This window comes from Carassius auratus, chromosome 48 (assembly GCF_003368295.1).
Source record: "Carassius auratus strain Wakin chromosome 48, ASM336829v1, whole genome shotgun sequence".
Taxonomy (NCBI): domain Eukaryota; kingdom Metazoa; phylum Chordata; class Actinopteri; order Cypriniformes; family Cyprinidae; genus Carassius; species Carassius auratus.
Window position 1 is genome coordinate 10833615 of NC_039290.1, and position 18013 is coordinate 10851627.

At 38.7% G+C, this 18013-nt stretch overlaps 2 protein-coding genes across 2 annotated transcripts in view; one reads left to right on the forward strand and one right to left on the reverse strand.

Moving 5' to 3' along the window:
• LOC113065322 (transcription initiation factor TFIID subunit 8-like) overlaps positions 1 to 2157 on the reverse strand; it is a 2353-nt gene extending 196 nt beyond the window's left edge. Inside the window, exons 1-7 of the mRNA XM_026236551.1 lie at positions 2074 to 2157; positions 1286 to 1445; positions 1018 to 1116; positions 822 to 884; positions 605 to 729; positions 357 to 504; positions 118 to 260 (exon numbers count right to left, since the gene is read on the reverse strand). Of these exons, the coding sequence (XP_026092336.1) occupies positions 118 to 260; positions 357 to 504; positions 605 to 729; positions 822 to 884; positions 1018 to 1116; positions 1286 to 1445; positions 2074 to 2121 (786 nt within the window). The 5' untranslated portion in view covers positions 2122 to 2157. The remainder of the gene's footprint in view (positions 1 to 117; positions 261 to 356; positions 505 to 604; positions 730 to 821; positions 885 to 1017; positions 1117 to 1285; positions 1446 to 2073) is intronic.
• Positions 2158 to 3345: 1188 nt separating this feature from the next.
• LOC113065850 (serine/threonine-protein phosphatase 6 regulatory ankyrin repeat subunit C-like) lies at positions 3346 to 17357 on the forward strand. The gene is made up of 28 exons (XM_026237399.1): positions 3346 to 3370; positions 4005 to 4088; positions 4259 to 4336; positions 5845 to 5915; positions 6057 to 6257; positions 7417 to 7504; positions 8052 to 8194; positions 8973 to 9185; positions 9334 to 9412; positions 9487 to 9601; positions 11745 to 11827; positions 12134 to 12251; positions 12453 to 12521; positions 12606 to 12746; positions 12846 to 12908; positions 13164 to 13275; positions 13386 to 13457; positions 13569 to 13770; positions 13861 to 13948; positions 14316 to 14433; positions 14515 to 14734; positions 14828 to 14915; positions 15712 to 15798; positions 15927 to 16072; positions 16192 to 16274; positions 16376 to 16458; positions 16593 to 16684; positions 17082 to 17357. The coding sequence occupies exons 3-28, from the start codon at positions 4315 to 4317 to the stop codon at positions 17330 to 17332; spliced, it is 3048 nt and encodes a 1015-aa protein (XP_026093184.1). The 5' UTR covers positions 3346 to 3370; positions 4005 to 4088; positions 4259 to 4314; the 3' UTR covers positions 17333 to 17357.
• The last annotated feature ends 656 nt before the right edge of the window (positions 17358 to 18013 follow it).

The following is an 18013-nucleotide window of genomic DNA, read 5'->3' on the forward strand; positions in this document are numbered from 1 at the left end:
CTGATCGATGTATGAATATATACTTTATAAACTACTAATAAAAAATAATTTTAAAAACAGACAAGCAGGTATGTTCTACAAAAAAATTTTGAAGAGAAAAAAATGCTTCATGCTTGCCTGAATAATGTGACTAGAGTTGTTCTCTGTGTCTGTCTGGTCATCCTGCTCAGATGAATCGGTCTCCTCCAATGACTGAAGCTCTAGTTCAGAGGGCAGCAGGGCGCTGAGGTAAGGGATGGCGCTCGGCTTTGCTGAAATTACTTATTACACACAGAAAGATGAATAAAACTAGAAAGTCAAAAGGGCAGTCAAAGTAAAAGGAAGACACTCGCAGTATTTAGGACAGAAAAACTCACAAGGGAATGCACTGATGTCATCCTTAAAAAGGCTTTGCGTCTCTCCTGTTCTTGGCCATGAAGCGGTGAGCGCGCGCTCCACATCTCTCCTTTGTGATGCCGCCTTCTCTCTCACCACCTGGTAATCTGACACAGGCTCTCTAAAGGTCTAAAACACAGAAATGGGAGATATGTTTTGAAGCTTTATGTTACTGGTTGTTAAGTTGAAAGTCACACTATATAAAGGCACCAGGTGAGCAATAACTCACTGGTGTTTTGATGTATGTATGAGGATCTGGGAATTCAGGGAAGTGACCGGGGATGTATGTTGGATGAGTGCGCTTCTGTCCGGCCACGAGGGCTTTTGGGATGACTGGAGCATTCGTTACTGGAGCTGTTAAATACAGAAGAGTACATTTAAACAGGGTCAAACATTACAGACAATATAAGATAAAGAGATATATTAGTGAAATATGGTAAACCTACGTGCAGTTATGACCATCCTTTGGGATCTTTTGGCATACACTGGAAGAGTATCCACATTAAAACCTGCGATTGTGGAAAAAGTAAACATCTGCATAAGTTAAAATCGTATTAACATATGAACACGATTCAACCTCATAGAGAAGAGGAATCTTTTATACTTCCTAAGATTAAATAAACTGATTAAATGACAACCAACCCATTTCGACCAGTGTGACGACCACATCAGAGAGTGTAGGGGTGCTTCTAGCTGTGTGCTCACAGGTTGCTTTCGCACAACGTCCAACCTCAGTTATATCTATCAAAAGATATTGATAATCTTAATATTAAAATGCATACAATAAACTTGTGTTCATTCTAAAATTGAAACAAAACCATTACATAAATCATTATTAAATTCATTTATAATTTGTATTTTTTTGGACAAGCCTCACAGGTGTCTTGCATGAGATAAGGGAAGGACTCACAGCTCTGCATCATCTCCGTGAGTGTCTCCACCACCGCTTTCTCAGCGCTCTCGAAGCCACACTCTGTCAGAAGAGAGCTGACCACCACCTGCAGCGTGCGTCTCCGAGCCAGCTGATAGTTCTCCGTAGGACTTGTGCTGGCCTTACTGCTCCCCGAGCGCTGCAATTATTAATCAAAAGAACAGAGTATTAAAGATCAGGATGTCCAACTGCAAATGTTTGACTCTCTCAAAACCAAGTTTTGGTTGCTGCTACCTATGGTTCGCATCGAAAAAATTAAACCAGTATAAGATGTACTGCTGGTCTTCCAGCCTGGTCAGACTGCGAGACCAGTTTGACTCAGCAAAGACCTTTTCAGAAATAGTGGTGACTGCCTACTTAGCATGTTTGGCATCATAAGGGTGTTCCAAAAGCATGTCTGGCCATAAAATAGTGTCTAGGTAGGGAAGATCATTTGGTTTGAGACTTTCTGCTGACAGACACTGAACTGTTTCTACACAGCCTCACTACATTTTATTGTAAGGGCTATATATATATATATATATATATATATATATATATATATATATATATTATATATTATATATATATATATATTATTTTTTATTTATTTTTTTACACATAACAATACAAAAGACCGGTGTGTTTGCATATAAAACAACGTCTACTTTAAAAGTGTATGACAGTTCTTATCTTAAATGTGCCTTATATTAAACAAAAAACCAAAGTAAGTGTTGTTTGGCTAAGCTAGCAGACTGTAGGCAATAACAATGAAATTAGATATTTACGCTTCCGGAGTTTAAAGATCCGCTCCCCATCACTACAGAATCTGCCATGGTTTTTCCTCTGGTGTTAGCACTCGGAAATTAACTCATTGTGGCGTTCTGCATTCCCTAATAACTGTAGTGGACGTTTATATATTTGGTGATAATGGCAACCCTATCAGAATTTCCAACAGGGCCACCGGAAGTCTGTTGTTTCGCCGCGTTTCCAAAATAAAAGTAAAACAAAAAATATCTTTGCAGACCTATGAAAAAAGAAAAAAAATTGAAATATAAAGATAAGAATTTTGTGTGTTAAATTTGATGTCATTTATGGGACATATTGCAGAAAAGAAATATCATTTTTGCAGATATAAAGAAATTGTTGTCTGGATGCTATAGCCTTTGACAGTCAGTTGACTTGAACCACACATGCGGGAATGTTTCTCCTCCATTCCTGTTTAAAAAAGACTGATAACTGTTTGTGTGCAACATTTTAAAATGTCTTACAGTAACTGGGGAAGATTTGCGAATTTATTTCATTGGTTAGAACAAGAAGAAGGCGTTATACACATGCCGTTACGAAAAACTAAAGCAAACAATGCCTAATTATAATGGCAGATACTTTCTAACCAGAAGCATTCTCGTCTTGTTCGATCAAAAGAAAAACAATAAAACCACCCTTTAGTGTAGAACATCTACTGTATAAACTCTTTGACTTTCACATGCATTAATTATTAAATATAATTTGTTTAGATACAATTAAAAGCTACTTTAAAAAGTAAAAAAATACATTTATATACATTCTGCTTTGTAAAAAGACATCATAATATTAATTGTAAATATATTTTATTACATACTATATTTCATTTTTATGTATTTCCAGCCATAGTTTTAAACATAGTTTTTATTTTCCAGATAGTATTCAATATAATAAATATCAGGCTGGTTTTCACACACATTATAAATGGAACTCTATTCATGAAATATATAACTAATTTTATATTTAATATACTTTATATATCATAAGGGGCTACCTTGCTAGCGGAGAACGCATTTGGGTCCCCTTAAAGTTTTTAAAACCCGTTTTCCAGAGCAAGGTTTAGTCCACGGGCATTTATTGTGAAAGTTGGTGCAGCGGGCGGCCATCACCTGGGGTCGCTATTTTCAACTGCCTCACCAGCTAAAGACAGACACACTCATTACGTCTATAATCGCAACGCTTGATTGTTGTCTTGGTTTCCCAGCCTCGATTCCTTACTGATGAGGGACTTTCGGCCCGACTGACACAGGGAGATGGGGGGTACACAACATTTCAGACCAGGTGAGAGATATTAAAACCCCATGAATGGCGTAAATCAAGCAGTTTTGTTGTTCGCTCTGTGCGCTTGTGTGCAGAGCCTGAAATGTTAGCTAGCTCCCTGACGATGGATTGTCCTATTCCCTCATAGTTCTCGCATCGAAACTTGGGTTTTTGTTATGCATTTAACTGTAAATCTCACGTTATACTATATAATATGGGTATAGAGCTACCAAAGAGGTGTTAAAATAGAAAATAACCCTTTAGCACGCCTAGACGTTAGCCAGCGTGCTAAGCCTGATGAGTTGGGTGTCAGCCAGCCGCATAGGAAACACATCTATTATGTGTTAATGTTTTTAAAACGCACACGTTTATTAACATGTTTAACAAATACTCACGCTTTTGTTAAATAATGTCTTTATATAACAGTACTGTTTGCAAATTTCTCATACCTACGTAGATACAATTGCAGTGTGTTTTGTTGCAGCTGTCTTATGATACTCAACGATCATCGTGTTTGATTATAATCATACCTCATAATTGACACTTAAAGTTATACACTGTAATCAGAAGCTTCTCAAGCTAAATGTTTGATTTTATTGTCATATTTAATAGCAGGATCATAATAACATCCACCTTTTTTTCCTTCCTCCTCTAGCCGCCTCTGGTCCAGGCCATATTTAATAGAAATGCAGAAGAAGTGAAGTTATTTTTGCACAAGAAAGATGAAGTCAATGCACTGGTATGTTCTGAATGGTGTATTTTATTGTGAGCAGGAATTATGTGTCTCATCTGCATATGCGATGTCATAACTATGACAGATTGTCCGGATGACCGACTGTACATATGAGCTGTGTGGAAAGGAAATCAAAAAAAATCTGTTAACCTTTTTTTTATGCTTGCTTTTGTCAGGACCAAGAGCGCCGCACACCTCTTCATGCTGCTGCCTGGCTGGGGACGTTCATATAATGGAGCTTCTCATCACCGCAGGTTTGAAGTTACACAGCCGTGCTGCCAACACATACTGTTACATTTTTAGCTATGAAACAGATAGTTCCAGTATCAAAATCTGATTGATCAATACAGGATTAAAGCCTTGTTGACATACACAAAATATTAGAGCTGCAACTAACGATTATTTTTTCTGTTGACTAATCGAACAATTATTTTTTCGATTAGTCGACTAATCTAACGATTATTTTTATAACAATAAATAATTAATCGAATGTTCTTTTGTTTTATTCGCTAATGAATCCTTTGGGCAACTTTACAAAAAAAATATAAGTACAACTTCTAATATAATTTTTCAACCTTTATTCATTTTCAACCTATGTGGTTGAAGTTTTTACAGTATAAAATAATAAAGAGGCCAAGAAAATTATTTTACTATGGTAAATATGAGCTTATGATAGCGTTTATAATTAAACCACAGTAGCCATAAATTTACAGTTGTCTGAGACGTAATGTTCTTTAGCATCACAAACCATAAAATGTAGTGAGGGTTCTGCTTAGGTTTAGCATGGTTTCCAGAGATCTGGAGCTGGTGGTTTGTGACTGTTGTCTCGCGGCGCACTGTCTTTTAAGGGGCAGTTCACATATCGCGTATTTTGCGCGCTCAAGTTCGTTATTTCCAATGTAGGCGTGTGATAAATGGAAGCGATGCGGTGCGACGCGCTCGTTTTTTCCAGGCGCGTCCGCACCGCATCTAGTTAAAAACATCTCAACTTTTCAGAATGCTGCAAGCGCAAGAATATCAGACCTGAACCAGGAAGTTGGCCACCAAATCACACGGTAAACAGTTAAATTGTAACACCGGAGAGCGCCAAGATGTTTTCCTCTGAGATGCTCGCGCATCACAGTTGTGCTGCCGTGGTACACTATATTGGTTTGGCAAAGGGAACAAAGGGCCATTTTATTTGTCCTCTGTTTAAAGTATTCCCATACTTTTGATAACAGTGCTCTCTGTTTTTGTGATAGAATGACGTAATCGATGACTTCGACGCGTCGTTGCAGCACTACAAAATAGTAACATTAATGGCATGTCATACCCGTTCGTCTAAATACGGTTTATATCAGGGTTTCCTAAATAAATGAAGAGCTAATAATTAACTAAATCAAATCTAACATTAAGCAAACAGGTAGCATAATTAAAGTAAAACTTAAATAAGGGTCTTATTAAATCGCAATCATTAAATCAAAGGCTCAATTTCAATGAAACAAGTTACATAGTGTGTGTTTCAGAGTGAAGAATGGCACTGTGATCATTTACACACACATGCAGTTTATAATGCTATTGTTTCATGAAGGCCCTAGATTAATTAAGTGTTTTATTATTTATTACCTGTCATATATAAGCATTATTTTGTGGGAGGCTCTGCTTTATGGTGTATAGCTTTGCAGCAGATAATTAAGTATTGCTTAAGCATTAGTCATTTATTAACTTTAAATCTTTCTTTCTTCCCTTTTTTTGTGTGTTTTTGGTTCACTTAACTGCATAGGTGCGAATGTCAATGCAAAGGACCATGTGTGGCTTACTCCATTGCACAGAGCAGCTGCTTCCAGAAATGAGGTAAGCAGCCTGCGTGATTTATATGCTTGTGTGGAGGCTCTGTCTGACACAGCTTACTCATGCCATTGTTTAGCATTTTTAGCAATTTAAATATGATTCATGCATTTTGTTTTATTGTTTTCTTTTGTTTTGTTTACCCAGAGAGCTGTTGCGCTGCTGCTAAGGAAGGGAGCTGACGTTACCGTGCGGGATAAATTCTGGCAGACACCACTGCACATTGCGGCGGCCAACCGAGCCATGCGTTGCGTCGAGACCCTGCTGCCCCATGTGAGCAGCCTGAATATGGCCGACCGCACAGGCAGAGCGCCCCTGCATCACGCTGCTCAGAGTGGATACCAGGAGGTAGGGTGAATTACTCCTCTAACACACTCAGGTGAATTAAAAGACAGGGTAGGCCACTTCAGCCCTCAACATCATTGTTTTAGCTCTCCACAAGATTCCGAAAGTGCAAAACGCTGCTGAATAGCCCCGAATACAGATGCTTCCATTTTGATGTAGTTTTTAATGTAACCTTCGCTGCATTTAGTCTTTTTTCGAACTATTTGTATAATTGTCACAATATCAAATGTCAATAGCAGATGCCAATACATTACAATTATAATCTTGAAATGTAGTCATTTAATTATATATATATGTGTTTGTGTGTGTGTGTGTGTGTGTGTGTGTGTGTGTATTTTTTTTTTATATTATTAATTGGAGAAAACTACACATTTTGTGCAATCACAACTATTTAAATATTTCAAAATATTTATATTTCTAATTTTCAATATTAAATATTTGAGATAACCAAATGTTTTTGTGCACAGTCACTATAATTTAAATATATACAAATATTTGGATATTTTTAATTATGTTGTATATATTAAACTATATATATATATATATATATATATATATATATATATATATATATATATATTAATATGAATAAATTATTTGTATTCAACTTTCACTGTAGATAAAATGGTTATTAGCAATAATGTTTGTGAAGCAAGTAGATGTATGCTTTAGTACTTGATGCGTAATAGATTTAAAAAAAAAAAAAGTATTACTATTGATACCACTTTTTTTCAGAACTAGACTGATACTTTTATTTTTTGATACTTGCCGATACAAAGTACCGATACCTGTATTTTCATGCCATTTGTAATAAAATAAAATAAAAATACTGGGTAACAATACACTCAGCGTGCCGTTTCTATCAGCTCGCGCACATTTATATTAATGACATATATGTACTTCATAGATATCCTTGATCTCTAAGAGGTCTATTCTGCTCTCTGTTGTCAGTGTTTCTTTCTCTCGACACAACATTGTTCACATGCTGTGTAACTTGGTACTGAAATACCATTACTTCCTTGGTGCCAGTTTGTTTTTAGATCTCAGCCTGTATATGTTAAAACATGTGATGTAAACTCTGCTTTTTGGAGTTAATAAGTAATATGGAGTAATTTGGAGTAATAAACATACAATGTAACTTTGTACTTTTACTGCCTAATAGATGGTTAAATTGCTGCTGAACAAGGGAGCCAATCTGAGTGCCAGTGACAAGAAGGATAGGCAGCCCATTCATTGGGCAGCTTACCTTGGTAAGTATATACTGTTTTGTTTTGTTTTCTGAAGTGTTGTTGGTGTTTTCTGTAGCTGAATAGTAATTTTGCTTGTATTAGATTGGTTTCACCACCTTTAGCTACTTCGTGTTGATTTCTGGAAGATGTAGTGATACCAGAGACAACACTCAGTATGGCCTCTATATTGAACAAAGCCCCGCCTTCTGGGTAAAAGAGCCATTCACTAATCTGTAAAGTCCTCGCGTCACTGCAGCTGCCATTAGAAGTCCAGGTTGATCTAGGGTTCGGAGACGTGCATTTAGGACATTTTTTTTTTTTTTTTAAGGCTATTTTTAGCAACAGAAACAACATTTATGAGGCCGTTGTTGTCAGATTTCATTGGTGATTTCAAAAATAAAATGTAATCATAAGCTTGGGGAACAGTTTTGGAGAATTTGATGTTACCCCATTCAAAGAGAGGAGCTGTACTTACATGCCCGAGAGGCGTTTTTCAAAGATGGCCGCCGAGTGATGTGACTTGCCTTAAAGGGACTTTGATAAATACTAACCTGTTTGTTTCTCTCAGGACATCTGGAGGTGGTTAAGCTGCTGGCGTCTCAGGGCTCAGATAAGAGCTGTAAGGATAAGCGGGGATACACCCCTCTCCACGCTGCTGCTGCCAGTGGCCACGTCGATGTGGTCAAGTACCTGTTACGCAATGGAGCCGAGGTCAGTTCCAGGCCTTGACATTAACATTTTTCCACCTGTCTTTTGGACAAGTAAAAGTATAAGGTGTCTTGTTCCCAAATCATTTTGACAATACATCTTCGTTAGATTAAAAATACTAGCAATACGGGATAAGGAATCAGAAATATGAAGTTAACTGTGTTCAAACATTGTGTTTGGACAGCATGATCTTTTTTTAACCCATATAAATTTCCCTAGCGGCTATTCGTCCCTAGGACATGAGTCAAAACTGATTGTGATGTAGAGTGTTTTTACACAAGAATCATTTTTAAAAGATCAAATCTTAGGCCAAAAAGTGAATCGGATGTCCCTGGTGAACCATACTCAGAGTTCGTGCTCTGCATTTAACCATCTGAAGTGCACACACACACACCGTGAACACACACCAGGAGCAGTGGGCAGCCATTTATGCTGCGGCGCCTGGGGAGCAGTTGGGGGTTCGATGCCTTGCTCAAGGGCACCTCAGTCATGGTATTGAGAGTGGAGAGAGCACTGTACATGCACTCCCCCCACCCACAATTCCTGCTGGCCCGAGACTCGAACTCAGACCCCTCCGGTTGCGAGTCCGACTCTCTAACCATTAGGCCACGACTTCCCCACAACGGGAACAAATTGTCAAAAAATAGAATCAGTATTAGATAAGTCATTGCTACGACATGTGATTTTTTTACTTGCAAGATGATGGCAAAGTTTCCTGGAAAAGAAAGAAGGTTGATCCTTGGTTTACAGGATCTTTTATTTCATGCTGTCTGTTTCTCAGATTGATGAGCCTAATGCCTTTGGAAACACTGCTCTCCATGTGGCCTGCTACACGGGACAGGAGGCCGTAGCCAACGAGCTGGTCAACCGTGGGGCCAACGTCAACCAGCCCAACCACCGCGGCTACACGCCCCTGCACCTGGCTGCCGTGTCCACTAACGGGGCTCTCTGCCTGGAGCTGCTGGTCAACAATGGTGCTGATGTCAACATGCAGGTCTGGATAGGGAAACGGGAGTCGTTTATTAAGACATCGCTCTGATTGAACGATCTAAATGTATCTGACTTGACTTTTTGTATACTTTTTTAATGTTTTTAAGCTCTAGGAAAGACATTCCTTAGATATTTTTTTTTCTTCTCCACAGAGTAAAGAAGGGAAAAGCCCTTTGCACATGGCAGCCATTCATGGACGTTTCACTCGCTCTCAGATCCTCATACAAAACGGTTGGTTACTTTCCTTTTTTCACTCGGTTTCCAATTCCTTTTGTAATATTTAACCCCTCTTGTTGTCTCCTCAGGTGGGGAGATAGATTGTGTGGACAGATATGGCAATACACCACTTCATGTTGCTGCCAAGTACGGCCACGAGCTGCTTATCAGCACCTTAATGACAAACGGTGCTGACACAGCCAGGTAAAGAACCATGTGTTTGTTGAGTGAGATTTAGTTGTTTTTTCTTTTTTTTTGCTTTTAAAGAGTGGATTTAGGACATCTCTTACAATATAGCAGTTGCATAATGTCTCTATCACACAACCTTAAGCCAATTTTGTGGCAGTTAAACAGTGTTTTCTTTACGTTTTAATTATATACAATTATCCAATATTCTATTAATGTTTAAATTTATCTTTTATATTTTCAGTTTTCATTTTAATTTAAGTAAAAATGTTTGTTTATATATATAATATATATGTGTGTGTGTGTGTGTGTTTATATACAGTATTAGTATGTATTCTATATATTAGGTTATATATATATATATATATATATATATATTAGGGGTGTAACGATACGCGTATTCGTATTGAACCGTTCGGTACGACGCTTTCGGTTTGGTACGCGGTACGCATTATGTATACCGAACGGTTCGTTGGAGTAATTAATTATATTTGAAAAAAAAAAAAAAAGAGAGAGAAAGAAATATAATGATATGCGTTCAACAAGGTAGCCCAATAACCCAAACAACGTAACAGGCAACGCCCCTGACACTCCCGAAGAAGAAAAAAACACCATCTTATATGTTTATGTTAGGCTACTCAGCAGGCGCTCGCTCACTCAGTACGCGCTGAAGGCTCGTTGCAAAATAGCCAATGCGTTTAACAGACTAGAAATGAGAAGATCCTCCAATAACCAACAGGTCTGGTGTTTGGGTGCACTTTGGATTCCCTTTAAGCTATAATGGTGATGGCAAGAGAGTGGTGGATAAATAAACAACGGTATGTCGCATCTGCAACATGACAGGGTACACCAGCGGGAATAAAAAAAAAAAAAAAAAAAAACACCAGCGGTAATATCTGGGATATATGCGTCAGTACTATCTGGGAAAAGACGAAAAAAAGGAGAAACATGCACGCAGCAAACTATCCCTGCAGCATTTAGACACTATAGCTTACAGGGAATCCAACCCAAACACCAGACCTGTTGGTTATTTTAGGATCTTATATTTCTGGTCTGTTAAATGCATTAGACATTTTGCAACGAGCCTTCAGCGCGTGCTGAGTGAGCGAGCGCCTTAGGGGCCGTTCACATATCGTGCCTAAAAACGCATGGAAAACGCTAAGCGCGTCTTTCTCCTGAGGCGTCTGGCTTTGCTAAGCAACAATGACGTGCTCTCTCCATGAGACGCGGAAATTTCAGCGAAGGATAAATGGATTTGCAGCTCTAAAAATCGCTTGCAGTAGCTCTGCTACTGAATTTATTCCAAAATTGCAATCCATATACAACTATGATCAGCTGTTCCTTCATCTTGGCTGAGCTCTCAACGTTGTTACGGGAAAGGATGAAGCTGATTGGTTGGTTCTTGTCACATGACCCGCGGTGCGCTTGCGGCATTCTGAAAAGTTGAGATGTTTTTACATTTTGCTGTATCTAAAACGTATCGAACCGAACCGAACCGAACCGTGACATCAGTGTATCGTATCGAACCGAACCGTGAATTTTGTGAACCGTTACACCCCTTATATATATATATATATATATATATATATATATATATATATATATTGCTTTTTATTAATATTAGCATTGCTACTTGTTCAGATAGTTGAAAAGACAATGCCTAATTTAACATTTATATTTTTTATTAGCTTTATTTCAAGTATCAAAAATGTTTTTTCATAAGTTTTAGATCGCATCAACACTGGGATAAAATGTGTAACTGACTCTGAAATATTAATAACAGTAATTACTTTTACAAATAAACTTGTTACAAATCAAAATATTGAATATTTTGTAATGAATCTGAATTACACACTTTCTTTTCTTGTTTATAAGATTTGGAATAATATGCAGCAAATTAATATGGCAGTGGAATTGTGCATTAATGAATACTTTCTGTTACAGATATTTCATGACCAAATTAGGTGTATTTGTTTTATGTGCATTTAATTTTTCCTTGTATTGCTGACAATTTAGTTAAAAATGGCACAGTTTACCTATGTACACGAGACCGGGAATTTGCATTTACAAGGAAACTGATTCTAATCTCCTGTCAGTTTGCATCTTATCTGCTTGCGGCATGTGTAATGAAATCATTTGCTTATTTGTCCTCTTTGTACAGACAAGGGATTCATGGGATGTTTCCTCTACACTTAGCTGTGCTCTACGGGTCCTCTGACTGTTGTCGTAAACTACTTTCCTCAGGTACACATCCTTTCTCCATATAAAGTGACCAATTACAGTAAGGGCCAAAGGAAAATGGATTTGTCCCTAGACTATATTGTATATTCCCTTGTTCTTTCGGGAAGTGCTTTGATTGTAATATATGGTACTAAATAGTTTCATATTTATCTACGTTACTTCAAAAAAATGTAGGATAATCCCATGGTACTTTATTAATGGTAGATTGAAGTCTTAAAGCAGTCCATGAACTGCTTTTCATATGACTGATTTGCTGCCAGCCAAAGTCACAGTTTACTCCTCTAACTAACATTGCATTGACTTTTGCAGGTCAGCTCTACAGCATTGTGTTGTCAATGAGTAAAGAACACGTGCTCTCGGCCGGTTTTGACATCAACACCCCAGACAACTTTGGGAGGACCTGTCTACACGCTGCTGCCTCTGGAGGGTGAGACTGCAGCTCTACTTAGAATGGACTATTTAAAAAGCCACTGGCCCACTTTATACCAAGTGTCCCCAGTAACAGTGTTTTATGTGCACAAATGCCAAGAAGGTCATTTTGCTGAACAGACTCAACAGCCAACATCTAAACGTCATTGAAGAAGACTTTTTTTTATATTTATGCATATCCTTTATTCTCTTGATTCAGGAATGTTGACTGTCTCAACCTGCTCTTAAGCAGTGGAGCTGACATGAATAAGAAGGACAAGTTTGGAAGGTACGACTCTTCTGTGATAAAACAGGATACCCTCAGTTTCTGTCATGATCCTATCTGAAGTGTGCATGTGTGTCTCTCCACCAGGACTCCTTTGCACTATGCGGCTGCTAATGGGAGGTATCAGTGTGTGGTGGTTCTGGTAGGAGCAGGGGCGGAGGTCAATGAGCGTGACCGCTCTGGCTGTACACCTCTACACTACTCGGCTGCATCGACTGCCTTCTGCAGGTGAAATGCACTCACACATGCCCACACATCTTCTTGCATCTAATAAATATAATAGTTCATGGTTTACTAAGCATTACTGATGTCTGGTGTCTTTCTCAGAATGGACCGACCCCATGCCAGCACCCATCAGAACCAAGAGGATGGGGAGAAGGAATCCTTCCTGTAAGTCTACAAAAAATTTTTTTTATTAAAATAATTTGATGCCTGCTTTGCTTTGTATAATTAATATTTTGTTCCTCATTAGTAGCTTGTAATTATTTGAAATTTTTAAAGTTCTAGTGCTAGGTTCATTAAGGTACTACATGATGTTTCAAACTAAGGTTTTGGAGAAAATATAAAAAATCTTACAGACCACAAACTTTTGAATGTTAGGGAATCATTACAGTCTTTGAATCCCATGTGTTCTGATACTTTCAGTTGCGTGGAGCATTTGTTGGATAATGGCGCTGATCCATCTCTGTGCAACACTAAAGGATACAGTGCTGTGCATTATGCTGCAGCCCACGGCAACAAACAAAACCTGGAGCTGGTGAGAATGACCTTTCACTCTAACATCTTTTTTTTTTTTTTTTTTTTTTTTATATATAGTAAAACACTTGATTCATGCTTCATATACATGTTTTGTCCTTGATTCTGTAGCTTTTGGAGATGTGCTTCAACACACTAGGAGACAAGGAGAGCAACGGGTCCATCAGCCCACTACACTTGGCGGTATGTACAAAACGTATAAAAAAAATCAGCAGCAGTATACATAAGCAGATATTCTGTAATTCTACATTTATATAATGAGCTAATATTAATGGAAATGACTTTTGCTGTCAGGTGGAGTCTGGTCACTGGGAATGCGTCACCGTGTTAATCGAGTCTGGAGGGTATGTGGATGCCTGTGACCCGGTGGGGCGCTCTGTGCTATACGTAGCTTCTCAAAGAGGACATGTCCGCTGCGTAGAGCTGCTCCTCTGCCAATCAGCATCTTGCCTGCTCACAGAGCACCGAAGCAAATGGGGCCCTCTTCATGTTGCAGGTACATAGAGCATGTGTGTGCAAATTGGCTTGTGAATCTGATCTTTCTGTGGAAATTTTGACAAGTCGCTTGTCTGTTCTTTGTTGGCAGCTGCCAACAGCCACTCAGAATGTCTGCGGATGCTGCTCTGTAGCGAGGGGGGAGCCGATCTCGTTAATGTTACAGATGCAGAGGGACAGTATGTATGAGCCGATGGCTCTTCTACTTTCTTTTTTTCAGCTATTTATTGTTTTACTCATATTCACAGCTTTCGGTATTAATAAGGTAACACATGCCAAGTAATGCATCTTGCATAATCTGATTACTAGTCATTCAGATCTAATGATTTACAATAATTTGGAACGAACTCATAAAAAGTATTATTATTTGTTTATATAATTGATTCCTATAAAATATTATATTGATACAACTGTTTTTATAATTCTGTTGATTTTATATTGATATAGATGTAATATTACAATTATAAATATAACTATACCATTTTAGGGATTTTCATCTCGCAGTCGTTGATCTCATTCTCACGGTTTCCCTCTCTCTCTTGATAGAACTCCACTAATGCTGGCAGTGCTGGGGGGACACACTGACTGCGTGCATCTGCTGCTGGAGAGAGGAGCTTGTCCTGATGTGAGAGACAGGAGAGGAAGAACAGCCTTACACAGAGGGGTGAGATTCTGAAATCGTTAGTAAAGTTTCTGCTATAAACTCCTATTAATGGGAGCTTTCTAACCAGGTCTGTGTTTGTAGGTGGTGATGGGTCGGGAGGACTGTATAACCGCCCTGCTGTCCCACAACATCTCAGTCCTCAGCAAAGATTTTCAGGGGCGAACCGCGGTCCATCTAGCTGCCTCTTGCGGCCATGCTGACATTCTCTCCAGTCTACTTTCTGCTGCTGACCACACCCACCCCCACGACCCAATCACAGACCTCCACGGCTACACACCCACACACTGGGCAGCCTATCACGGTAAGAGCTCACACCTTTTGTGCCTCAATGGCTTGTTCACATTGATAAAAGTGTCATAAATTAAATAGGTGACTTGTGTTATTTGTGAAACAGGTCATGAAGACTGTTTGGAAGTTTTACTTGAACTTAAACCATGTAGTATCCAGGAGGGAAACCCCTTCACCCCACTGCACTGTGCTCTGTGAGTGATGTTTTTTTTTTCCTTTTCAGATTCAAGGGTGATGTCATTATATTTAATGTTGAAATAATTCCTGAGAAAGTAGAAACTGAACTGAAAAAGTCAGACAAATTAATAAAATGTCAAGTCATGGAAATGTCTTCTATAAATAATTCTAATTATTATCTACACTTATTTTTTGGAAATTATGTAAATAAGATAAGGGATGTATTAAAAAAGGTAATACTTGTGTTAAGGGTGCATTAAAATTGACGACAAAGGTTTTTACATTGTTCAAAAGAAAATGCGGCTCTTTTGAACTTCCTATTTATCAAAAGAATCTTGAAAAAAGTATTACTGTTTCCACAAAAATATTACGCAGCACAATTGTTTTCAACATTAATAATAATAAATGTTTCTTGAGCACCAAAGCAGTATATTAGAATTAGCGGTTTAAAAAATATTAGCATATTATTATGATTTTATTAATGTATTATATTAATATTTTTAAATATATAAAATGTTAAAATAGAAAACCTTACTATCTTTTTTTTAATCAAATAAATGCATCCTTGGTGACTTTTTTTTTTCCAAAAAACATTTAAAAATCTTACTTACCCCATACTTTTGAACAGTAGTGTACTTGCATACTTGTTTGAATAAATGTATTTTTTACAGCCACCGAAGTTAGCCATTGCATCTTTTCTGCATAGTAAACACTTGTGAAGTTTTTATGTGAAAGGTTTTAAAATAAAACTATTATTTTTATATAATATGTTTCCTAATTGCCATGCTGCATGTTCTCGACATCCCATTGCAGCATTAATGGCCATAGTGGTTCTGCAGAGCTGCTGTTGGACTCCAGTGTTTGTAATTCGCTGGTAAACATCAGGGATGCCAAAGGAAGGTTGGTGCAAGTAGTTACTGAAATGCAAATGCTGTGTATTACAGTAGCTGTAAAATAGTTACAAATTGAAAAGCAATGCATCCTTAATCTACTAGCTAGATGACTATGTTGTGATCTCTTGCACTCAGGACCCCACTTCACGCGGCCGCAGCTGCCGAGGATGTGGCTGGGCTGCAGCTGGTTCTGCGGCATGGAGCAGACATCAACGCCGTGGACCACTCAGGTCGTTCTGCACTGATGGTGGCTGCCGACAATGGCCGAAGTGGTGCTGTGGGTAAGAGTTGCACCATGTGTGATTAGTAATCTGAGACTGCTACCCCTCAGGCATTGTAAAATGTGACTCTATAGAGGGATTAATAGTAATTGTAGATTTTTTGTTATTGTTGTATGAAGCCCTGCTGCTGCACCGAGCCAAAGCCGACCTGTCCCTCCTGGATGTGAACAAGAACACTGCCCTGCACCTGGCCTGCAGCAAGGTAACAAACAGCGCTTTTCTTTAAACTTAATGCTGATTATCTCTAGATCAGAACTCTCAAATGTTGTGCATATTGCTAACTGTGTCTGTCTTTATTTGAAGGCTAATGAAATGTGTGCCATGCTGATCCTAAAGGAGATCCACAACCCTATCCTCATAAATGCAACCAACAGTATGCTTCAGATGTGAGTTTCTTTGTCCTAGTTTGCTTGTTTTATCTTCGTGGCACAGAAGCTTCACACTTTACATGTAACTCAGTCAAAATAAACGTAAAAAACGTTTTAAAATCATTCTCGACTTCTTTTTCTTCATATGTCAGGCCCCTCCACATTGCCGCCAGAAATGGTCTGGCCACCGTGGTTCAGGCCTTGCTGAACCGTGGAGCCACAGTGCTGGCAGTGGATGAGGAAGGTAAGACAGTCGTTGATGCAGTTTTTTTCTAAGTGAATTTGCAATACGATACAAACAAATTCATGTTTTGCATTTTTGGGCAAAGTTGGGTTTGAGTTGCTCACAGCAGTAATGGCAACATGAACCGGTACAAGGACTAATATTAGGCGTAAAAAGTGAATTGTGCAATTGTTTCCATGGAACACTTATTAGAAATGCTATTAAAAGTTAGCATACTAGTAACTTTAAACTATACTTGTTTCAAATGTTACAAACAAAAGGGACTTCTATTCGGGAAGATCCAGTACATTAGCATAGTGTCCCATCTTAACAACTGCTCCATAATCATGTAACTGATGTATTTGCGTGAGTTTCTCCCTGGCTGAGATGACTCTGTTGTGTTTTTATCATGTCACAGGTCATACGCCAGCCCTGGCTTGTGCGTCCAATAAAGCTGTTGCCGACTGCCTCGCTCTCATTCTGTCAACCATGAAGCCTTCCTCCTCCACGCCCTCTTCATCCTCGCCGTCTTCTCCCAGCTTCAACCTGCTCAAGCACTGTGGCATCACCGCCGCCTGTCCCCCCCTGCCCAATGGAGGCCTTCGCCATGGTTACGGCAAAGATCGCCATGGTGCTACTATCGGCTTGGATGGCTACTTGACCGAGTGAGGCGTTATTACTCAAAAAAAAAAAACAAGCTTGGTCACTTGGTTTGGTCCTCTCTACACATCTAGATAAACCTATATGCAATTACAGCCACACATCCCTCCTTTGCCAGTATCAAAGCTTTTCTTCACATTTCAGTAGAGAGCGAACACAAAAGAGGACGAATTTAGCTATTTATTTTAATTTATTTTCCCCCACTTTCCTTTTCCTCCCACCCACTGACTCCCATTTTAGATGCTGTCCATTCAGTACGAGTCTAAAATCTAAAATCTGAATCTAAGCCATCTATTCGAACCAGTATGAATCACTGGCGAGTCAGTCCTTTATTTCTTCTCCATTTGCAGTCGATTCGACTCGGTCCATGTTAGACTTATGCAGCTGTGTGTCTCCATGGTAACAGTGATGATGGATGGGTTTCCATATCATGCCTCCTATTTGCGTGATGCTGTGGCCTTGCATAGGAATTTACAGCCTGCCCTGAGGAACAATTTAAACGGGTTACACTAGATTTGCATGAATTTACGGGACCATGTATTTGATAGTGGTCTTGTGTGTGTGTGTGTGTGTGCGTGCGTGCGTGCGTGCACGTGTATGTGTGACATCCACCTTTGCTCAATTTTTTTTTCATCCCATACTTGATTATTACATTTCTGAGGTTTTTATGTGAGGTGCAATCTTATTCAG